Source organism: Pogona vitticeps, chromosome 1, assembly GCF_051106095.1.
Source record: "Pogona vitticeps strain Pit_001003342236 chromosome 1, PviZW2.1, whole genome shotgun sequence".
Lineage (NCBI taxonomy): Eukaryota > Metazoa > Chordata > Lepidosauria > Squamata > Agamidae > Pogona > Pogona vitticeps.
This window is the reverse complement of record NC_135783.1, coordinates 142,560,838-142,580,165: the sequence shown is the minus strand read 5'-3', so window position 1 is coordinate 142,580,165 and position 19,328 is coordinate 142,560,838. Positions and strand designations below refer to the sequence as shown.

Here is a 19,328-nt window from a genome sequence, read left to right as displayed (position 1 = left end):
ATGAGACTTGCAGAGAATAAAGGCCGCAATTTGTCTAGAAGTTATCCAGTCTGAAAATCGTAGCACTGTAACAGGATTGGTTTTAGATTGTTAAACTCCTCTTCAGTCAGCTTCTCTGGAGTAACAATGAGGTTTCATCACCTCCCCACCCACCCATGCACAGATCTTTTTAAATGCCGTGGGCCCCAGAACATTGGGTGAAACACATACCTCCACTTTTCACAGCATTGTGAGTAGTTTAGCAACCCGACCATCCCTTTGAAGCAAGAATTGTCTCACAAGACTCAGAATCTCCCTTATGCTACTTTCGAAAGAATAAGATACGGGCTAAAGATACTCTGAGATAAATCCACTTACCTCTCACACATGAAGTTATACCTCTTGGTGGCCTGCACCTTTCTGATTCAAGTATTATCATGCACAAGCATGATAGATATGCCGCTTGTTAGAAAATACAACAAAACAGAGCCAAAAGCAGCTCTTGAGTCCAGTCCACAAAGTACTTGATCTAATATCTGCTCCCATCGAATGGAAGGGGGTGTTAAAAGAAGTAACATCAGCCTTTGTCCTGTAGAGTCTAATGGACTCACATGGACAAAGAGACTGAACTAGCACATAAGTGGAACTGCACTTATCCCTTTTTGTATTTCATTTGTCACACTCAGGACATTAAAAGGAGTTTACTGTATATTGATGCTTTCTTACATATGACAGTAGCCTCTGAGGATTCTTTTCCCTCAGTGCACCCCAGTGTATGATGACATCTATCCCTTAGGAGCAAAATATTCCTGTCATTTACCAGAGTCAAAACATAGGATACAAGAATGTTCCTATATTACTGAAGTGTTCTTGTAAAAGTCTGTCCAAGCAATGACGCCGGGTGTTCTCACATGACTCGTTCAGCTGCATTGCTATTTTGTTTCCAGACATGTTCCCTAATGGTTTCTGGATAATCTCTTTTTTTTCCTGGCCACACTAGGAAGTATACAACTATAATCCCATTTCTAATTTATTTTGCAGAAGAGGATGGTTTGGAAAACGCAAGTCCACTTTGCTCAAGTGAGTCCCTTTATCTCTTCTTTCCATGCACTTCTTTTCTTCCTAGGTGTTCAAAATACTGTTGCAATGAATTCCTTGTGCTGAATTCCATAGGATCCATACAGATATATGTAAATTTTCAATAAGCCCCAAATAAGGGCACACTTGTTTCTTTTTTGTTTGGAATCTAACTTAGGGAGTTCTGATAAGCTGAAAACAGAGGCCGTTAACATGCAGTAATAGGAAAGAAACATTTGTCTTCTATTTCTTCCCCAAATCAGTTTTCCAACATTTTAAAACAATGATTCTGTATTTGTGGCAGTGGCTAGACAAACAATCCCATCTGTAATATTTAAAGTACTTTCTTGGTACCCTGTTTTTTTCCCAAAAGCTCTTCTACTGCTTTGAACACAAGATGGGTTCACTTTTTTTTGCACTGCTTTTGATAATTAACTTTTTCCCATTATTTTTTGTTTACGCTGCCAAGATCGAACACACAAATGTTGAGGAGATGCACCTGACAAAGCAGTTTACCTTCTCTCCTCATGTTACCTTGCCATTATCCAATTGTACCTACACATACATACTTTACTTTATTTAGATTTATATCCCGCCCCTCTAGACAAAGTCTACTCGTAACATACATCTATATGTTACGTTCAGTAGGTTTTATCCAGATGCTTAGAAAAGACATGTTTATGACCATGTTTAACTTAAATCAGTCTGCTTATGTGCATGGCTAAATTTTGATCCACTCCAATGCCTGAAATATAATGTACTGTTGACATTTCACGTGTTAAAAGCTTTTGGCTAGGAAGACAACGTTTATGATAACGTTCATTTAATTGTCTGCACTCGCTTCTGTGTGTACCAAAAGTCAGGAAAGGTTTTTCCATTTTCAAACATTCACACGTGAATGCCAATGTTGCCAAATTTCAGACTATCACTCCTGCTCTTTTCTCTATTCAGAGACAGATGGTAGCAATTGCCGGGAAGAGGGAAATTCTTAACTAAGAAAATTCTTAGCTAGTACACCTCAGAGTATGAGGTTCTCTCCTCTCCAGTATTACACTCATTCGTTTGCTATGCTCGCTAACTTGTCTTCTAGGCTTCAGCACAGGATTCCCTTAGAAGTTTGATTTGAGAACTTGGAAAAAGTGCCTCAGTCAACTGCAGCATGGACTGCTTTCAACTCTAATTACTGGCTGCCTCTAATGTCTATTTCTGCCCTCTCTAACACAATGAACTTTAAGGTGCCAAGATCCTTTGCTGTTTTAGCTTTAGCAGACTGAAATGGCTGTCCTTTAGATTAGTATGAACCTTCAGAAATATAGATATAAAACTGGCTTGAAAATAAAGTACTTTTAGGATGATGTATTAAAATAACAAGAGACAAAGACCAGGATGTGTTTTTGAATAATCTCTGTTAAGTAGCTTGTTTGCCTCTCATGGCTTGGCTGGATACAAGATGTTCATCTTGAGGGTCAAAGTATCCAGTGAGTTGGTGTTTTGCTCTCTGTCCCCTGATAAGCTCTGTTTTCCTAAAGACAGAACTTTAGCACCATCTGCTGACTGTCATGCTTTACTCACTTAATTCAGCCCATCTCAAAACACCTCACAATTTGCAAAATTTCCCAGTCTTGTCTTCCTTATTTTGTGTATGTATCTTTACAAAAAACTTGATTTTCAGGTGGTTAAATACTATGTTTAATCAGATGTAGTGGAGTAGTTATCAGTAACAGGCAGAGCTATGAGATGATGAGGCTGGGCAATTAATTTCTATGGGGGGGCACATGAAAAATTTGAACTGTGTTTGGGGGCCAAACGAACTTTAAAGGTAAAGGTTCCCCTTGACAATTTTTGTCCAGTCGTGTCCGACTCTAGGGGGCGGCGCTCATCCCGCTTTTCAAGCCATAGAGCCAGCGTTTTGTCCGAAGACAGTCTTTCCGTGGTCACATGGCCAGTGTGATTTAGACACAGAACGCTGTTTACCTTCCCACCGAGGTGGTCCCTATTTATCTACTCGCATTTGCATGCTTTCGAACTGCTAGGTTGGCGGGAGCTGGGACAAGCGACGGGTGCTCATTCCGTTGCGTGGATTCGATCTTACGACTGCCAGATCTTCTGACCCTGCAGCACAGGCTTCTGCGGTTTAGCCTGCAGCGCCACCACGTCCCTCATAAACGAACTTTACTTAAAAATAAAATGAAACAGTGATGTTATAATTGTTTTTATTTTAAACTTGTTAATTTTCACAAATACTAAAGAAGTTTTTTGCGGTATGTTAAAGATAAGCAACTGATCAACTTTAGATAAAAAGCTGTAAGTGGTTTTGATGTTCAAAACTGTCCGCGGGCCGGACAGGAGCGGCTCGCGGGCTGTATGTGGCCCTTGGGCCCACTTTGCCCAGGTCTGGGCTAAGTGGTGGTGGTGAACCCCTTTTATTACCTTGCTAGGTGTAAGAGCTATTTATTTATTTATTTTATTTATATCCCGCCTATCTGGTCTTACGACCACTCTAGGCGGCTTCCAAATACATATATAAAATGACATGTAAATATAACACAAAAATTATTACATCTAAGGTGCATGGTCATTACATTGGAATAGTGTTCCCAACCTTGGGTCCCCATATGTTCTTGGACTACAGTTCCCAGAAATCCTGGCCAGCACAGCCAGTGATGAAGGCTTCTGGGAGTTTTAGTCCAAGAACATCAGGGGACACACGATTGGGAACCACTGTATCAGAAGAAGCAGAATGCAGTACGATTCATACGGTATTGGAATTATATTGTGCCAAGTTTCCTTCTGATACTGCCATTACTTAAATCCACACCAGTGGTTATGAGGACATTATTCCATACCAATGTTTTGCCTTCCTTGTGCCTTGTAGAAGATGCTACTAGATTTAAGCACCTCAGGAAATATGTTTACAGCTATGAAGCAGAAACCACAAATGGGGTAGCAGGAACAGCAGATTCACGGAGTGGCTCCCAAATTAACTGCAAGGTAAGGAAGAAGGGGGAGTATCCCTCTTTCAAATAAAACTGAAACATCACCATCCTCTTTCTCAGACTTTCAAATGATTCTCTCTTTTTTTGAATGCCAAAATGGGGATATCCTTGCAAGTATTGGCTCTGCCCCTCCCAGAAGGAGAATAAGGCTATTGTCTCATTCTCCTCCCCATTTATTGTGATTGGGAATATTACGTCTTCATCACTGTACCGTAGTTACTAGATCCGCTTCTAAGAATTAAAATTTCGTTTCGTTTCTTGTCTGACTTCACCAGTAAGGCATTAACTAAGAACATATTCCACCTCTCTCTCTCTTTTTTTTTTCTTATTGCAGGTCGAACTGGAAGTCCCACAGCTATGCAATTTTATTCTAAGGACAAGCCATTGTAGCATGCGTGAGGTGTCTGGTACTGATCCTGAGGGCAGGGTTTTGTTAAAGAAAGCAAGGAACACAGATGAATTTACCACTGCCATGTCAACGTAAGCAAAACCCAACTTCTCATGAGATCTTCTGAAAAGATGCAAAGCCATGCTGTCCCAAGGCATAACTAGAGAATGAATTGTTTATCTTAAAAAGATTAGATCTTGAACAGATTCAAAGGCTCTCTTAGTTTCCTCCTTAGGATTTCCCCTTCTCTCCCCTCACCCCCAGTCATGCAATAGCCATTGGGCTTATCCATAGTTCCCGGTTGGGGCACGTTGTTAAAGTCTTAGATCAGAGATGGGAAAAGTCTCCTCTCTGGGACAGCCATGCTGGCTGACCAGTTATGGTAGTTGCAGTCCAACAACTTTTCCATCACTCCGTTAAGTGACTTGCAATATACGATGGTGAAGAAAAGAATCCATACCTCGCTCAGATCTGCAATGAGATCCAGCAAAGAAACCATGTAGATGTAAGTGTATTCATGTGAAAAACATGTGTGACCAAAAGTGCACATCTTTGAAAATGGTATAAAAACACACTCTGATCAAGGTGGAAAATGTGTCGGGAATGCTCAGATTAATACATATCAATACATGAAGGCACTGAGGAAGAGGTAAAAATGTACTATGAATTTTCCTGAGAAATAGGGGGAAATTTGCCATCCAATCAGTACTAGACAAGAAGGTTATGGGGTTTAGGAAAATGCAATTAAAAACAAAACTGGGGGATTTCCATATTCCTTAGTTGCAGTGCAGCTGGCCATCCCTCATCCAGTCACTCAATTTTTTTCACATTATATTCATGACCTCAGTGGAAGCTATCTGCATGGCTGGAAAGGGAAACTGGAGAGGAGCAAGTGGTAGATAACTGTATGTGACGTCTGGAAAAGTATTTCTGAAAATGGCTGGTTGTTCCCTTGACCCTGTAATGAAGTGAGTGACCCACTGGGAGGTGCATGGAGGCAGACTCAGAGTATGGGAAGCCTTCCCTCACTTGGTCCCCTTCAGGTCTTTTCAAGTTATGATGAAAGGGCAGCATGATAAATAGCAGACAGATTGTATCTAAGGCCTCCACCCCTGTTGAGTGAGGGATTTTCTGTATGCACATCTATGGCCTCCCTAAGAAGATAGGTGGTTTGAGAGAGATCAGGGATTCATCTGTTCCTAGAAATATTAGGACCACACACACCAGAAAGACACTGTTAACGACTGTATAACGACCCATGACAATGGGTGGAGAAGGACTGCAGAAGTGGGATTATCCCTCACCCACTGCCCTTTGTCCATCTAATGAGCCTATTTAGACCAAGGGGAAGCGAAACCAACATGGAGGATATATCAGGGGTCTCCAACCAACTCTCCTCAGACCGAAGAAGCTACTTGGATGAGTAGTGAAATGTTTCAACCTAACAAGAAAGAAGTCCAGTTTGCAATGTACCATATTATGTAATGGAAATATCTGTAACTCTGAATGTTCAACCTTTAAAACTTTTACTGTCTTAGGAAAAGCTATAAAGAGATCCTTAAGCACTTATTCTTTTTGTCTATAACTATATTGTTGAAGAAGCTTTCTCCTCATTCATACAGCGAGTGAGAAATTCATGGCATTTAGCACAGTAATGGAGAAACCCTCTGATGTGACTGGGAAAGAAAAATAACAGGCTTGGGCACAAGCTAACATTTCTTTTAATTTTTATAATTATATAATTTTTTTAAAAAATCAAAGTTGGGTTGAAAGAATGGTGGCAGGCAGATATATTTCAGATCTTTGAAGTCTATCTTCCTTATGTTAATTTGATTTTTGCTCATTTTGGCCAGGTATGAGCTGAAGTTCAGCATCCAGGATGGTAAGAATGTCGAGCTGTATCCTGAAGATGGTGAACCGACCCACATCCTAAACATCAAGAGAGGCATCATCTCTGCTCTTTTTGTGCCGATGGAGACAGAAGTCGATGTCCAGACACTCACTATGGTAGGTGGTGTAGCTATCAAAGATCTTATTTCCCTTGGTGTTCTGTGGACCTTTTCTGGTTCATAAAGCTGAAGTGCCTTCATGGGAAAGCAAGCCTTCAATCAGTTAGGGAATCCCTTTTTTAGCTAGATGCCAATTGATTTTTGGAAACAAAACCCAGTGATTAATGTTTTCCTTGTTCTAGGATACGGTGTATGGAAAATGTGAGAGTGAAGTTGAAGTAAAAACCAGGAGAAGCAACACTGCCGTCGCAGCAGGCATCGCGATCAAACGGAACCTGAAGTCCTGTGATAACTTTAACCCTATCAGGGATCATGTCAGCCCCATTGCCCTCATCAAAGGACTGGTAAGTAGTTGGGAACGTGACCCTGGCACTTAGACCGAAGACTTCAGGTTGTTTCTCAGGCTACACACATTCCATCATCACCACAAGAAAACCTGAACCGCGTGCTTTTTTGTCAACGTGCCCTGACAAATCTTTTTTCTAGAGTAGTAAAACCATAACTTAGTTAAAACTAATGAAGATTCACAATGCAATATGCAAGTGTTAAAAAAAAAACCAAACAAACCTTAAACAAGAAAAAAAAATCCAAGAATGAACCAACAACCTGATTCATGGTTTGTTCAGAAAAACTTGTGGTTTGTGGTCCGTGGACTTCCATGGACCATGAGCCAAGGTGAACTGCCATTTTGTGATTACTCCCATACCTGAGGTACCTGATAAGTATAAAGTGCCACCAACAGAGAGTCAGCATATTATAATGTGCATATAACTGCCTGGTAAACTAGTAAGCTGTAGTTTCATGGCAACCAATTTAAGCACATTTCACTTGATCAGAAATGCAGGGCAGGAAGAAGGCAGTGGGCACCTCTCTAGATATTTTCGAATGGCAATTCCCATCGTCACTCACTCTGAACTATGCTGGACAGGACTGATGGAAGCGATAGGCCAAGAAATGCCTGGAAGGCCACTGTTGTCCTCACCTGACACAGGGGAATAGAAGTGTAGTAAAGTTAGTCTTACCACTTGGCAGGTTCGCACAGCCGGGCAGCTTAACCAATGGCCAAAGTGGTCTCCTATTAAAGCACTCGCCTAGCAAGCAGGAACTGCATGGAAGTGAGCGCATAGAATTCCGTGCATGCAAGTGGGTTTCAGGAAGGGCATACTTTGCCCATCTCTGGAACCTGGCATAAAAACCCAGCAGATTGCCATCATCGTGCCCACTAGAAAAGGAGGCAGACTTCTAGAAAAAGGATCAAGAGCTTCACTCCTTTTCTGCCATCCCCAAACAATAACACCTTTGGGATGTCTATTTTAGGAGTGGGCAAGGATAATTGTTCCCCCGTCCAATAAAAATTAAAAGGGACTTTAATTTTTAAAGGGACTCCCTTCTTGAACATTTTTTGCATTGGATAAGATTTCAGATTAAAAATTACCAAGGTTTTTGACTGGAACGGAAAAGCTAAGGGGTTTAAATGTTTCATGCTTAAAAGACGAGTAGCCAATTATGTTTGTGAGGTTCACTTTGGGTTGCCATTCTTTCCCCCCCACTTCTGAAAGAGGGTTGTCCTCCTTGATAATTGTATGACAAGTATATACAAAATGGGGCTCCCCATGCTGGAAAAAAAAAGCTTTACTTATTCAGCCTGGCCAATGTAAATGGGGAGAATTATTATTTCAATTCACATTTGGAAAATGTGATTTTAAAAATCTCATATTTTGAATGGAGGGGAAAGCTGAAGTTTGTTTGTTTTAATATGTGAAACTGACAGGTTTCTTCATTCTTAGCTTATTTCAAGGGCTAGGGACATAGGCTGCCTTGTTTTGCTAGAGCTAATAGTAAATTAACACATGCACAATGATCTTTACAGAACACACCCTTATCCACCCTGATTAGCAGCAACCAGGATTGTCAGTATTCCATCGACACAAAGAAAAAGCAAGTATCTGAGGCAGTCTGCATTGAGAAGCACTTGTTCCTGCCTTTCTCATACAAGTAAGTTGCGTTTTACAGTACCTCTGCTCTTTCTGCATTAAGGCCATGACTGGTTTAACCCTGCAGATTTGGACAAGGATAAGAACAATGTTGTTGGGTTTTTCTCTTGCTAACTAGGAATACGTATGGCATGATGGCCACAGTCAAACAAACTCTGAAAATTGAAGAAACCCAGAAAACCAACAACAGGGACATGGATGGTAAGGCTTTATTACTTCCTATGGGTCGGATGTGCAATAAAACGAAACTAGATATATTACACAACCCAAGATTGTGTTATACATTGGTTGAAATCCTGTTGCTTGGTGTTGTAAATTCTACTGGAGTAGGCCCATTGATTCAATGGAGTTTTAGTGAGCCAACTCCCCTATCAGTTCCATTCATTCAACTGGGTCTACTCTACTTGCAACTTACGCCAAGAAACCGGAATTCAGCCAATATTTATTATATGTGTGTGTAGTGTTTGGTCAAGTTGGGACTGACTTATAAGAACCCTAACAGGACTTTCAAGGTAAGGGAGATATTTAAGGAGTGCTTTTGCCTCTTCTATACACACCCCAGTGAGTTTCCATGGCCAAACCAGGATTTGAATCCAGATCTCCTTAGTCCTAGTCTGCCACTCAATGCACTACACTGTGCTGGCTATCATAAGAACATTATGTGATCTTATTTGTATTGGGATGTGACAAAGTGCATGCTTTGCAAGCAAGAGGTCTCATGTTCAATCAATGGCACCTCCAAGTAGGGGAAGGATAGACCCTCGCCTGAACCCCTGGAGACACATTGTTGTCAATCAGTGTCAACAGTCTGCATCACCAGGTGAACACATGACCGTGAGAAAGTTTATTCCATTCATGTGTACAAAGAGAAGAACAGATATTTCCTTTAACTGGCTGTCTGGACTTAGCATGGACACCATTTTTGGAAGGGGAAGAAGGACAGATGCTGTTGCAGAGGGTAGAGTTTGCTGCATTTTACCTGTTTCTAAGCAGGAATGAAGGATGTGTTAACAACATATATGGATGCAGACAACAGTTTAGACTGCAATCATGCGGTCTGAGAAATGTGTCTCTGGGACTGTTGGCCGATTGTGAATCATTCTCGGAGCTCTTAGGAACAGCTCAGAGTCACTTTCTTAGACCTATGGATATAATCAATAGTCACAGATTTTCTTGCCAGTCTGACAAAGATGGATCCACACTTAGGTTGTAGATAGGATGTTCTGTCTGAAGACAGATAAAATGTTCTGCCCTTGCACTCCAAAAATCAACAGCTACATGACCAATGTTTTTTCCCCATCAAAATTAGAAAGTAACTGAATAAAAATTGCATACAAATCTTGAAGTTTGTATAAAGGAATGTAATGTTTCATGTAGAATACAAGGGTTACTTTTTTTGTACAAAACACAGGGTTTTTTTATATTTGCTGGGGTAAATGCACAAAAACTCCTGCAGTTAACTCACCTACCCTTGAGAAAACCTTTGATTATTATTTTTTTTCTTTTTTGCTTGTGAAAACAAAAGTGAAGATTTATATCCCTGCCTGGACAGTGCCAAGCACACAGAAGGGTTTTCCCTTTACTGCACAAGGTCAGAATGATATCCTTATACAGCAAGGAAAAGAGGAATGTTGGGAATACGGTGGGCAGAAATGGTAAGGACCTACTGGATCCGCAGCAGTTTTAGTCCTTGAGCCACATCCGAAATGTGCCAGAACCTTTAGAGCAAGGCCTAGAGTCACAACCGGATATAACCCAATGATGACATTGGTTATTCAGTTACCTTCCATACGGGGTGGGTTTCCGAGGATATATGGAAAGAGGTGAGCCTTCCAAAAGGTACAGGGGCGTCATTCTAAAGAATTGCATTGTCTTTACAGTCAATGGCCTGGTGAAGCGAGGACTGGCTTTGGAGGGTGTTGAGACCAAATCCTCCAGGAATGGTGATGCGGTTCTGAAAGTTCTCCAGGATCTACAGAAACTCTCAGTCACCCAGGAGAACCATAAAAGGACCAGTCTTTTCTACAAATTTGTAGCTGGATTGAGAGGCTTACACAACAGCACCCTGGGCCCACTTGTGCCAAAGATGATGGAAACTTCCAGGTACTTTATCAACAAGGAGGATGAGTAAACAGAGTAGAAACCATACGGAAAGCAAATAGATGGCACAGGGCATGTTCTGTCCTGCTCCCTGTAGCACACACAGGAAACCAGCTGCTGTGGTGTTGCAACACAAAGGATAATGTCGCATGCATTGGGTCAGGAAGGCATAGGCAATAAAGATATATTTGTACCATTTCAAAAAAAAAAATGATTACTTTCCATCAGAAAAATCTCCTCAGAGTGAAATTAAATAATATGCTTAGCACACTTTGATTTGATGGTATGGGCCAATCATCTGAAAGAAAACTGTATTTCTAGAGATTGGCTATATCCAGGCTATATTCCCTCTTTGGGAATGGTTTCAAAGTATAGCTTTGCATAGTATCTATAATGTGCATAGATCCTTTAAAGGGTTCAAAGATTTCAAGTGTCTACAGAATGTAAGGAACCTGAATTTATGGATTCTTGAAGTTTCCCAAGGAGGTCTTCTTTGAGTCCCATTTTGTTAAGAAATTAGAAAATGGAGACTTAGAGAGCTAAAGTGCTGTAGAGATTGGGAATGAGAGTCCCTGCTTGATCATGAAGCTCACCAAGTAGCCTTGTAGCAAGTAACCAAGTAGCAATTGGCATCATCTCCCAGCCTTGTCTGCTTCACAGGGTTGTTGATTGGGAGAAACCCCCTGGGTGCTTCCATTAACTTTCTGGGAAATGGGCTGAATCAAGGGAAACCTGGCATGCCAACTTCCCAGTGGTGGTGTGGCAGCCAGAATGCTATACTTACGGAAGCTTACCAAAGCAGTCATTGCTACTGTTCTTTTAATTTAAAAGCGCATTTAATTAAGAAATGATGTCTTTTGAAAGATTTACAAGTTTTGGTTTAATTGTCCACCTTCAGAAATCTTAATGGACAATTTTCAAAGGCTCTATATGAGGTTAGATGTTGCCTTTGTACATCTTCAGAGTTCAATCTGTTTTTCACCGAGTTTGTTCATTGCAGTTATTAATCAATATATTAAGGAATATATAATTTACTCTGTTGCACAATTGGCCTAGGCAGATCCAATAAGATTTTCCTGTCTCCACCTCCCCCCTTTTTTTAATGAAACAAATTTTTATAATCAAAAAATAAGTTGCAGAATTCCTAAATATTGTGGCATCTCATAGATGCCAAGTAATTGTTTTTCCTTGTTATCTGAGGAACTGTTGAATATGCTATTCAACCATCAATAGTTTTATCATCTTAAAATGATATTTTCTGTCTTCTGTGCTGTGATACAAACAGCCAGTTTAATAAAAGAATTCACATTCAAAGAACAGGAGTAGAGTGACAGTAGCAACAACACTACCACCAACAGTAATAATGACAGAGTTGCAGGATTGTCAGGAGGCACTAGGTGGCACTAACCAGTAGAATTTCCCAGAGAAATGAAGACACCAGGCAATAAGACAGGCTTGATAGCAGAAAAGTTGTATTAACTCAATTTGTTTGTAGAATATATACATACACATACAGCTTTGTCCTTATTTCCAGTCCCATAGTCATACACAGCAGTTCCAACAGAGTTCAGGCATAAATCAGGTCAAAGTCCTTGTAAATCAATTCAGCAGTCATATACCATATAATTCAGCCCAGCAGCCAGAGTCCTTCTCCAGTATTCTCCACAACGACACAGCACCTTCCACGACCACAGCACCACAGAGTGTATGTGTTGAATCTGCTTGCTTTATCCTAAGGCTAGCCAATCCTAGGTTTTATCTTTCAGCTGTTACAATTCTTGCATTAACCCAGCTGCATAAATTCTTACTTTACTTATTTTCTTAGCATCGATCCTTACAATTACTTATAGTCAAAGACTGCTTTATACAAAAGTGGATTAACAATTTCTCCAGGTTTATCTCAAACCTGTCAAATAATATCAGTAATGAATTAAGTGCGCCAATGTTTACAGACTGTGTCGTGCATTGACAAAATAATGCAAGTGCCATCGTAAGTATGTCTTCATGTTGGTTTTTGCTTTAGCTCCATCACTGTACAGGCTCTGATGCAATGTGGCACTCCAGAATGTTTTGGAGCTCTCCTGCAAATACTGAGAACTGGCAACGTGGATCCACTTCTGGTAGATACCATCACTTACAGCTTAGGACTGCTGCTGTCTCCTCGTGCCTGGACAATACATGAACTCCTTAACATGGCCCAGTATCGCCAAAGCCGAGCTACATTTTATGCCTTGAGCCATGCAGTCAACAGGTATGTGTCCTTTGAAGGAAATTTCAGTGGGATCCTATGTATGTCGACTCATAAATGGCATTCTTTTTTTTTCCTTCTCAAAGAGAGCACTTTCTTTGTGAATTTCTGTGCAGCTGGAAATCTCATAAGGTTCCGTGAAAATAAATTGTGCATTCCCGGACAGGAACTGAATAGATGTACAGGGTTTCTGGCACAACAGCATATTTCATGCTCAGTATTTTATGTGGAACAGAGCGCTGTCCTGCACAGAATGGTTTAATCCTGTAGAAAAATGAGTGTCTTCTGTCATTAAATATATTTTGTTTTTACTAACACTGGGGGCATTCCCCACCAATATGACAAACCCTGCCAAAATCCCACCCCTCCAAAGTGTCACTCAGTGGTAGGTATGGTGAACAAACTACTGCTTTTTGGGTTGAAAAAAGAACTGTGTCCTGGGCAAGATATAGTTTTAACCTGCATAGATAAGAAAACTATGTCTCTCAAAACTATGACTCAATGAAATTGTTTTTGGTGCAGGAGATCCCTCCCTGTCTCTTCCAGATGTTACCAAAGTGTCATTCGGTACTAGGTGTAACAGACATGTCTTTCAACTGTTTTCTCTCCAGAGAATTAGCATTTTGTGCTGAATAAATTTATTAATTAAGACAGATTTGATATCTTTATTTGAATGACAGCATTGTTAGTAACAACCTTGCAGAATGTACTTTATCCAAAATGCCCAGAAGGAGGCAAATTAGACATGGGCTCTTCGTATTCATATCCAGGAGATACAACTATGAAGCGCAGCACTGCATGTGCTACAGTGGTCCATTCCCGCTCCCCAGAACCATTCTGGTCCACTCAATAGGCTCCACTTGGTGCACATGTCCATCAGCACTGTTGTCACACCAATCTGCACTTCCCCACCTCTCCCCACAGCCGACCACTCAGCATCAGAGTGGGGAGAGTCATTTTCCCGCCTCCTCACTGGAGTGTTTGGCTGTGAAGAAAGGTGGGGAAGCACCAGCCATGTCTGCTTCCATGACTGGCACAATGACAATGCTGATAAATTTGTGCGCACTACATTGAGCCCAGTGAGTGGACTGGGCTGGTTCTCAGTGGGCGAGAATGGACTGTGGTACCTGTGGTGCAACACTTCGCATTCGCATGGATGCGAATACGAAGCACTCATGACTAAGGCAAACCTTGATCTCAACACACATTTTTCTGACTGATAATAGAAAGGTGCTTAGATAAGGGGAGTTCTGTGGTGTGCAAGGTAGGTGATGACATTCCCCTCCCCCCACTTTGGGTAGGGAGAATTTCAATTTGTTAGGATGTGCAGTAAACACACAGGAGTCGGAGATGGCCTGCGTGATTCCTTTATTGCTGCATGATTTGTGTAATGAAATCACAGCTCTGGAGTACCAAGCAGTGACCTAGTCCTGGAGCACAGACAGTGGAGCCCAATTGTATTTTTCCCCACCCCACAAGCGAGATGTAGACATGAAAGTAGTAGAAACATTTTTACTCCATACAGTTTTTGGGGATCCTTCTCCTTCACAGTGAACCTAAAGACAGGTTATTGCTTACTCCCATCTTTAATAATAATAATAATAATAATAATAATAATAATAATAATAATAATAATAATAATAATAATAATAATAATAATAATAATAATAATAATAATAATAATAATAATAATAAAGTCACAAGGCAATGAGACAGTGAAATGGCCTTGCCAGCTGAATGCAGCTGGCAAAGCTGCTGGTTGTTTACTCTTCATTCTGCTTGATCCTTACAGCGTTTGAAGGCCTTTGATATAATCTTCCTGTTTTTCAGATTCTATGCTGTTAGACCTGTGGCAAAAGAAATTAATGATGTGGCACATTACATGACATCACTGATTGGCAACGAATGCTCTGGTGATGAGGAACTCACTTACCTGACTCTTAGGGTATTTATTATTATTATTTAATGCCCTTTATTTGCTCCCAGTCCTATGTTCATTGGGTAAACTGACTTTCCTCTTTCGTATGTGATCCACAGGCTATTGGAAATATGGGTAAAGCAATGGAAGAAACCAGTGCTAATGTGAAACATTATTTAAAAATATGCATAAGAAGTAATGTTGCATCACCTGCAGTCCAGAAAGCAGCTATTCAGGCACTGAGAAAAATGGAAATTACTGATGAGGTAAAATAGAACCAGTTGTGACTCCATGATTATGTGCTTCTTCCCCACCCCCCACATGTACTCCTGTATAGACGAGTAATCAAATGAATCCCATTTTGTGTCCAAATGAGAACTAGGTGAAGTAACAAAACCAACTCTGATTTATGGTACAGCTAGGGAATGAGTCATATTGATGCTGAATGTTGGCCCCCTAGAACATTATTTGCAGTGGGGACTGAAATGGAAAGAGTATCCCTAGTTGTTAAGGAGGAGTTCATATGCAGAAATGGAAGAATTCTACCTCAGATGTTTCCTCCACTTGCTATCAAGTGATGTGTTGCTGTCATCTTTCTACTTCAACATCCTCTTCTTCCTGCTGCTACAGGACCAAGGAGTTCTTGTTAGGGTTTTCCAAGATGCCTCCTCTCCAGTCGAGAAGCGCCTGGCTGCTTATCTAATGCTGATGAGACACCCTTCCCCATCTGATATCTCCAAAGTGGTTAAATCTCTTCTGAAGGACAAGAATGACCAAGTGAAAAGCTTTGTGGCCTCCCACATTGCCAACGTCTTAGACACGAAAGATCCTTACAATGAAGAGTAAGTACAGCTGCCCCAGTCTGCTGGGAGAGCTTCATATTTTTACCTCCTCTTGAAATCCAGATTGCTTCATTAGTGCGTAGACTGGCCACATGAAGTGGCAGATCATGGCTCCTGCCCCTTTAACAGTTGAGCAGAAGAGGATGTTTCAGCAGAGGTAGCCAGCCATGCTACCTCCATGTCATGTAGTTATTAGTGGATATCTGAAACAATTTTTAAAGCAAAAATCCATAGTTTCCATGGTGTCTTCAGTCAGAAACAGGCAGCTTCTGGTACAGCAAACAGCCTGTTCTTGCCATGGGTTAGGGAGCGTCAAACCTTCCCCACCATGACATAATCAAAAGGATAGAGGTCATGTGCACATCAAAAGCTGACCTGGCAAGTGCCCTTTCTACACCAATGAGAACATGTCCCACAATCCTCTACCCTGTCGCATTGATTTCTGAGGTTGTTAAATTAGAAGTGAAGGAATCAGACTGGAATCAAAGGGATAAACATACAGCAATACAGACGGGTACACTGGCTTGTGAACAGGCAGCTAGCCATTGTAGATTCTCACAGAAAATTTATCCACAGTGTAGTTTGATTCTTAAATAGGTTTCTTTTTGTATGAAGTTCCCAACCCCTTGACACCCTCACTGGAGACCGTACTCTAGGTGTCTCTACGAAGTGAAGTGAAAAAGATGGATAACTTGGTGAGGATCTCTCAGTGGTAACATCCTGGTTTTAGAATGCCTTCCCTGAGAGGTTTGCCTGATGCCTTCCTGGTGGTGATTTTGGTGCCTGAACTTTTTTTTTAACTTTTATTTTGATAAGTATGTGATTTTAGTGGTTTGACCCACTGTTTATCATTTGTGTCCTTTAATCTGTTTTCCTTTCTCTTTCCATCCGGAAAAAGTATGTTAATGCCGTAATCTGAGGTTTTAGAATATTGAGTTTTAGAAACCGATGTTGTTTTAGGCATGCTGGGGCAGAGGACAGTGTTATATCGGTGCCGCAAATAAATAAATATAATAAAATATGCCACTAAGAACGTGCAGGAAATCGCAAGGCTTCTAGTTAGTCCTTTCAGATTTTGCTGAGTGAAGCCAATGCACCACTAAGCCACTAAATAAACATGTCCTTGCAAGGTTGTAAGAGCATCATATTAAACACAGTTTATATACCAAAAACCCATAAGAAGATACACCTAGCTTAAATATTGTCCAGGACTCTTTCTTAAACACGTTGACCCTCTGTTTCTGTTTCACCAGACTTAGAAGCAAAATTCAAGAAGCTCTTAAAGGAGCCCAAGTTCCAGCACCCAAAGACTTCCAAAAGTTTTCACGAAACTACCAGACAGACAAGACCATGTTAGTGCCTGGATTTCCTGACCCATTTACAGCAAGCTGGGAAGGAAATCTGCTCTTTGATTCAAGCAGCTATTTACCAAAGGAATCCATGCTAAAAATGATGCTTCAGACACTTGGGCACCGACCTCTGGATCTGTTTGAGGTACAAAAGCTTTTGGAAGCTTCCTACTTATTTCATATTGTTAATTTCCCCTTTTTTTTCTGTTTGCTTAAACTGACTTCAATATCAACCCCTATGCTGGTTATGTGATGCCTTCTTGGAGCAACACTGAAAGGATTAAAACATAGAAAATAAAGACAGAATAGTAAAATTATGAGACAAGTGCACGCTCATAACATATCTCTCGTCAAACATGATACAGGGAGAGATTTCAGCCATCAAGGAGGGGTAGAAATAGCATTGATAGATCAACACCCGTTCTTGTCTTGCTAACATCTTCAACTTGGAAGGCAAGACCCCTCAATGTGGTGACCAATGATAAGAGCAGAGAGCAGTTAAGAGAGCTTGGAAATGTGTTTTGTTTTTTCCACTACAGGTCCCAGAATCCCCAGCTCAGGAAGGCTGCACCTTCAGCCAGTTGTAGTCTAAGAAATTAACATTTCCAAGTTCTGACAATTGCTTTTACATCTGAAATCTCCCAATAGATCTGAAGGAGGGCGGCAGCATTAGTGCATTTATTCATGGAAGCCCCCTGACATTCAGCAGGATTTATTCCCAAGCAGAGGACTGTGCACTCTCAATCAGTCGTGATTTAAAATACTTCTACCTACATTGCCTCTTTTCATTTGAAAAAATACCTGCAAAGAGTGAACAAGTTCAAACTCTTGCCATTTAAATACGGAAAATCTGCTCTGCAAAGAAGAATCTGCAGAAGAAAAACTGCAGAGTTTGATTTACTTCAAACAAATCTTCTCTCCCCCCCCCAATGCCTCTTCTTGAGATCACCAGGCAAAGGAGTAGCCATTCTGCAATGTGCTGCAGTTACAAATGAATGAAAGCCAACATAGAGGGCAAGCTTCAGGATATATGTTAGACATACATACTTTGTTTTTCTTTTTCCAAGGCTTCCCAGTTGTATGGACGACCTTATTGTTTGCCTTGTTGATACAGAGACAGATATCCTTAGAATTCAGGTTAAAAATAGCCCCGGATGTGACCCACTAGTTCCTTCCTTACTGGTTCAAGCCTTTACGAAAGATGCCAGATAGCTAGACATTTGTAGCCCATGTGTATAATGATCCTTTTTCTGTCCTCCAGGGATGCTCATGTGAAAAGTGATTTTGCTCACCTCTTCTTCCCCTCCCCTTGCCCCATCAGATTGGCTGGGATGGAAAGAACTTTGAGCCAACAATAGAAGCCTTGTTTGGACCGAAAGGATTTTTCCCTGACAGTGCCACCAAAGCGTTGTACTGGGTTGATGGCCGAGTACCAGACGACATTTCCCAAGCCCTCTTTGATTATTTTGGATACCCCAAGGATGGCCCGAAGGATCAGGTATACCCTGGTTTACCAGATGATATTGCACTGCTGGTGTTGATATTAGAGCCCCTATGGACATGTTTACTACAAAGCTCTACAAACTGAACAACATATTATAAACATAGAATCATAATCTTAGAAATGCATTGCTAGAAGGGATGCTATGGATCTTCAAGTCCTGCCCATGTCAGGGAGGCACACTGGAGAATCAAACCTGCAACAGCCAGAGACCTAAACCAATTCTTCAGCTAGCTATCTTGGAATATAATATGAGGAAAGATATGAATTGGAGTATTGATGATATCAACATTATCCACTTACCTGACACGTTAGTACTGGTGAAAGCTGCCAACTTTTGGATTGGCCTTGCTCCGAAGCTCTTTAAAAATAGTGTCACAGCAGATTTTAGACAACCCTCTTTGCCTTGAGTTTGTTGAAAACTTTACTTGCTTAATCCTCTAGGATCGAACCATTGTCATAGTTATTAAAGCTCATAGTGTTTTTTAAAATTGGCCGATAACTTCGATGGAGGGCTGTGGAACCTGCAGAGAGGCTGGGTGTTTACAGGAACAGACAGAAGGAGTCATGCAGGAGGATAAGCACCCATAGGCTAAGAGACAGGATCTCCTTAGTGCAAATGCCCACACCACCTGAGCAGCCATTTCCAAAAGCGAAGAGCATCTTTGCTGTGAGGTTGATGATCTGCCATTTCGGTCTAGGCTCAGAAAGGGAAATGTCAGAAGCAGATCACCTGTGTATGCCTAGCTTGGGTTGCTGGGCATAATATGAAAGCATAACAGGTTAAGAAAATGTGATCCCAGATCACTCTGGGCATATTATCTTACCATATTGAGGACTATTCTGAGCCGAGATCCCATCTGTATGCATGGACTTGCTAGCCTTTTTCTGTGAGTTCAGAAACCATGACAGTACTTCTGGGAACTG

General features: G+C 41.0%; 1 protein-coding gene across 1 annotated transcript in view; it reads left to right on the top strand.

The window, feature by feature from the left end:
- The window catches only part of APOB (apolipoprotein B), a 59,024-nt gene that overhangs the window by 9,469 nt on the left and 30,227 nt on the right, over positions 1-19,328 (top strand). The window contains 14 exon segments of the mRNA XM_020815630.3: positions 1,021-1,059; positions 3,932-4,047; positions 4,387-4,532; positions 6,294-6,447; positions 6,632-6,793; positions 8,320-8,444; positions 8,562-8,644; positions 10,324-10,546; positions 12,567-12,794; positions 14,622-14,736; positions 14,829-14,975; positions 15,340-15,551; positions 16,805-17,045; positions 18,222-18,398. Coding sequence (XP_020671289.3) covers positions 1,021-1,059; positions 3,932-4,047; positions 4,387-4,532; positions 6,294-6,447; positions 6,632-6,793; positions 8,320-8,444; positions 8,562-8,644; positions 10,324-10,546; positions 12,567-12,794; positions 14,622-14,736; positions 14,829-14,975; positions 15,340-15,551; positions 16,805-17,045; positions 18,222-18,398 — 2,168 coding nt within the window.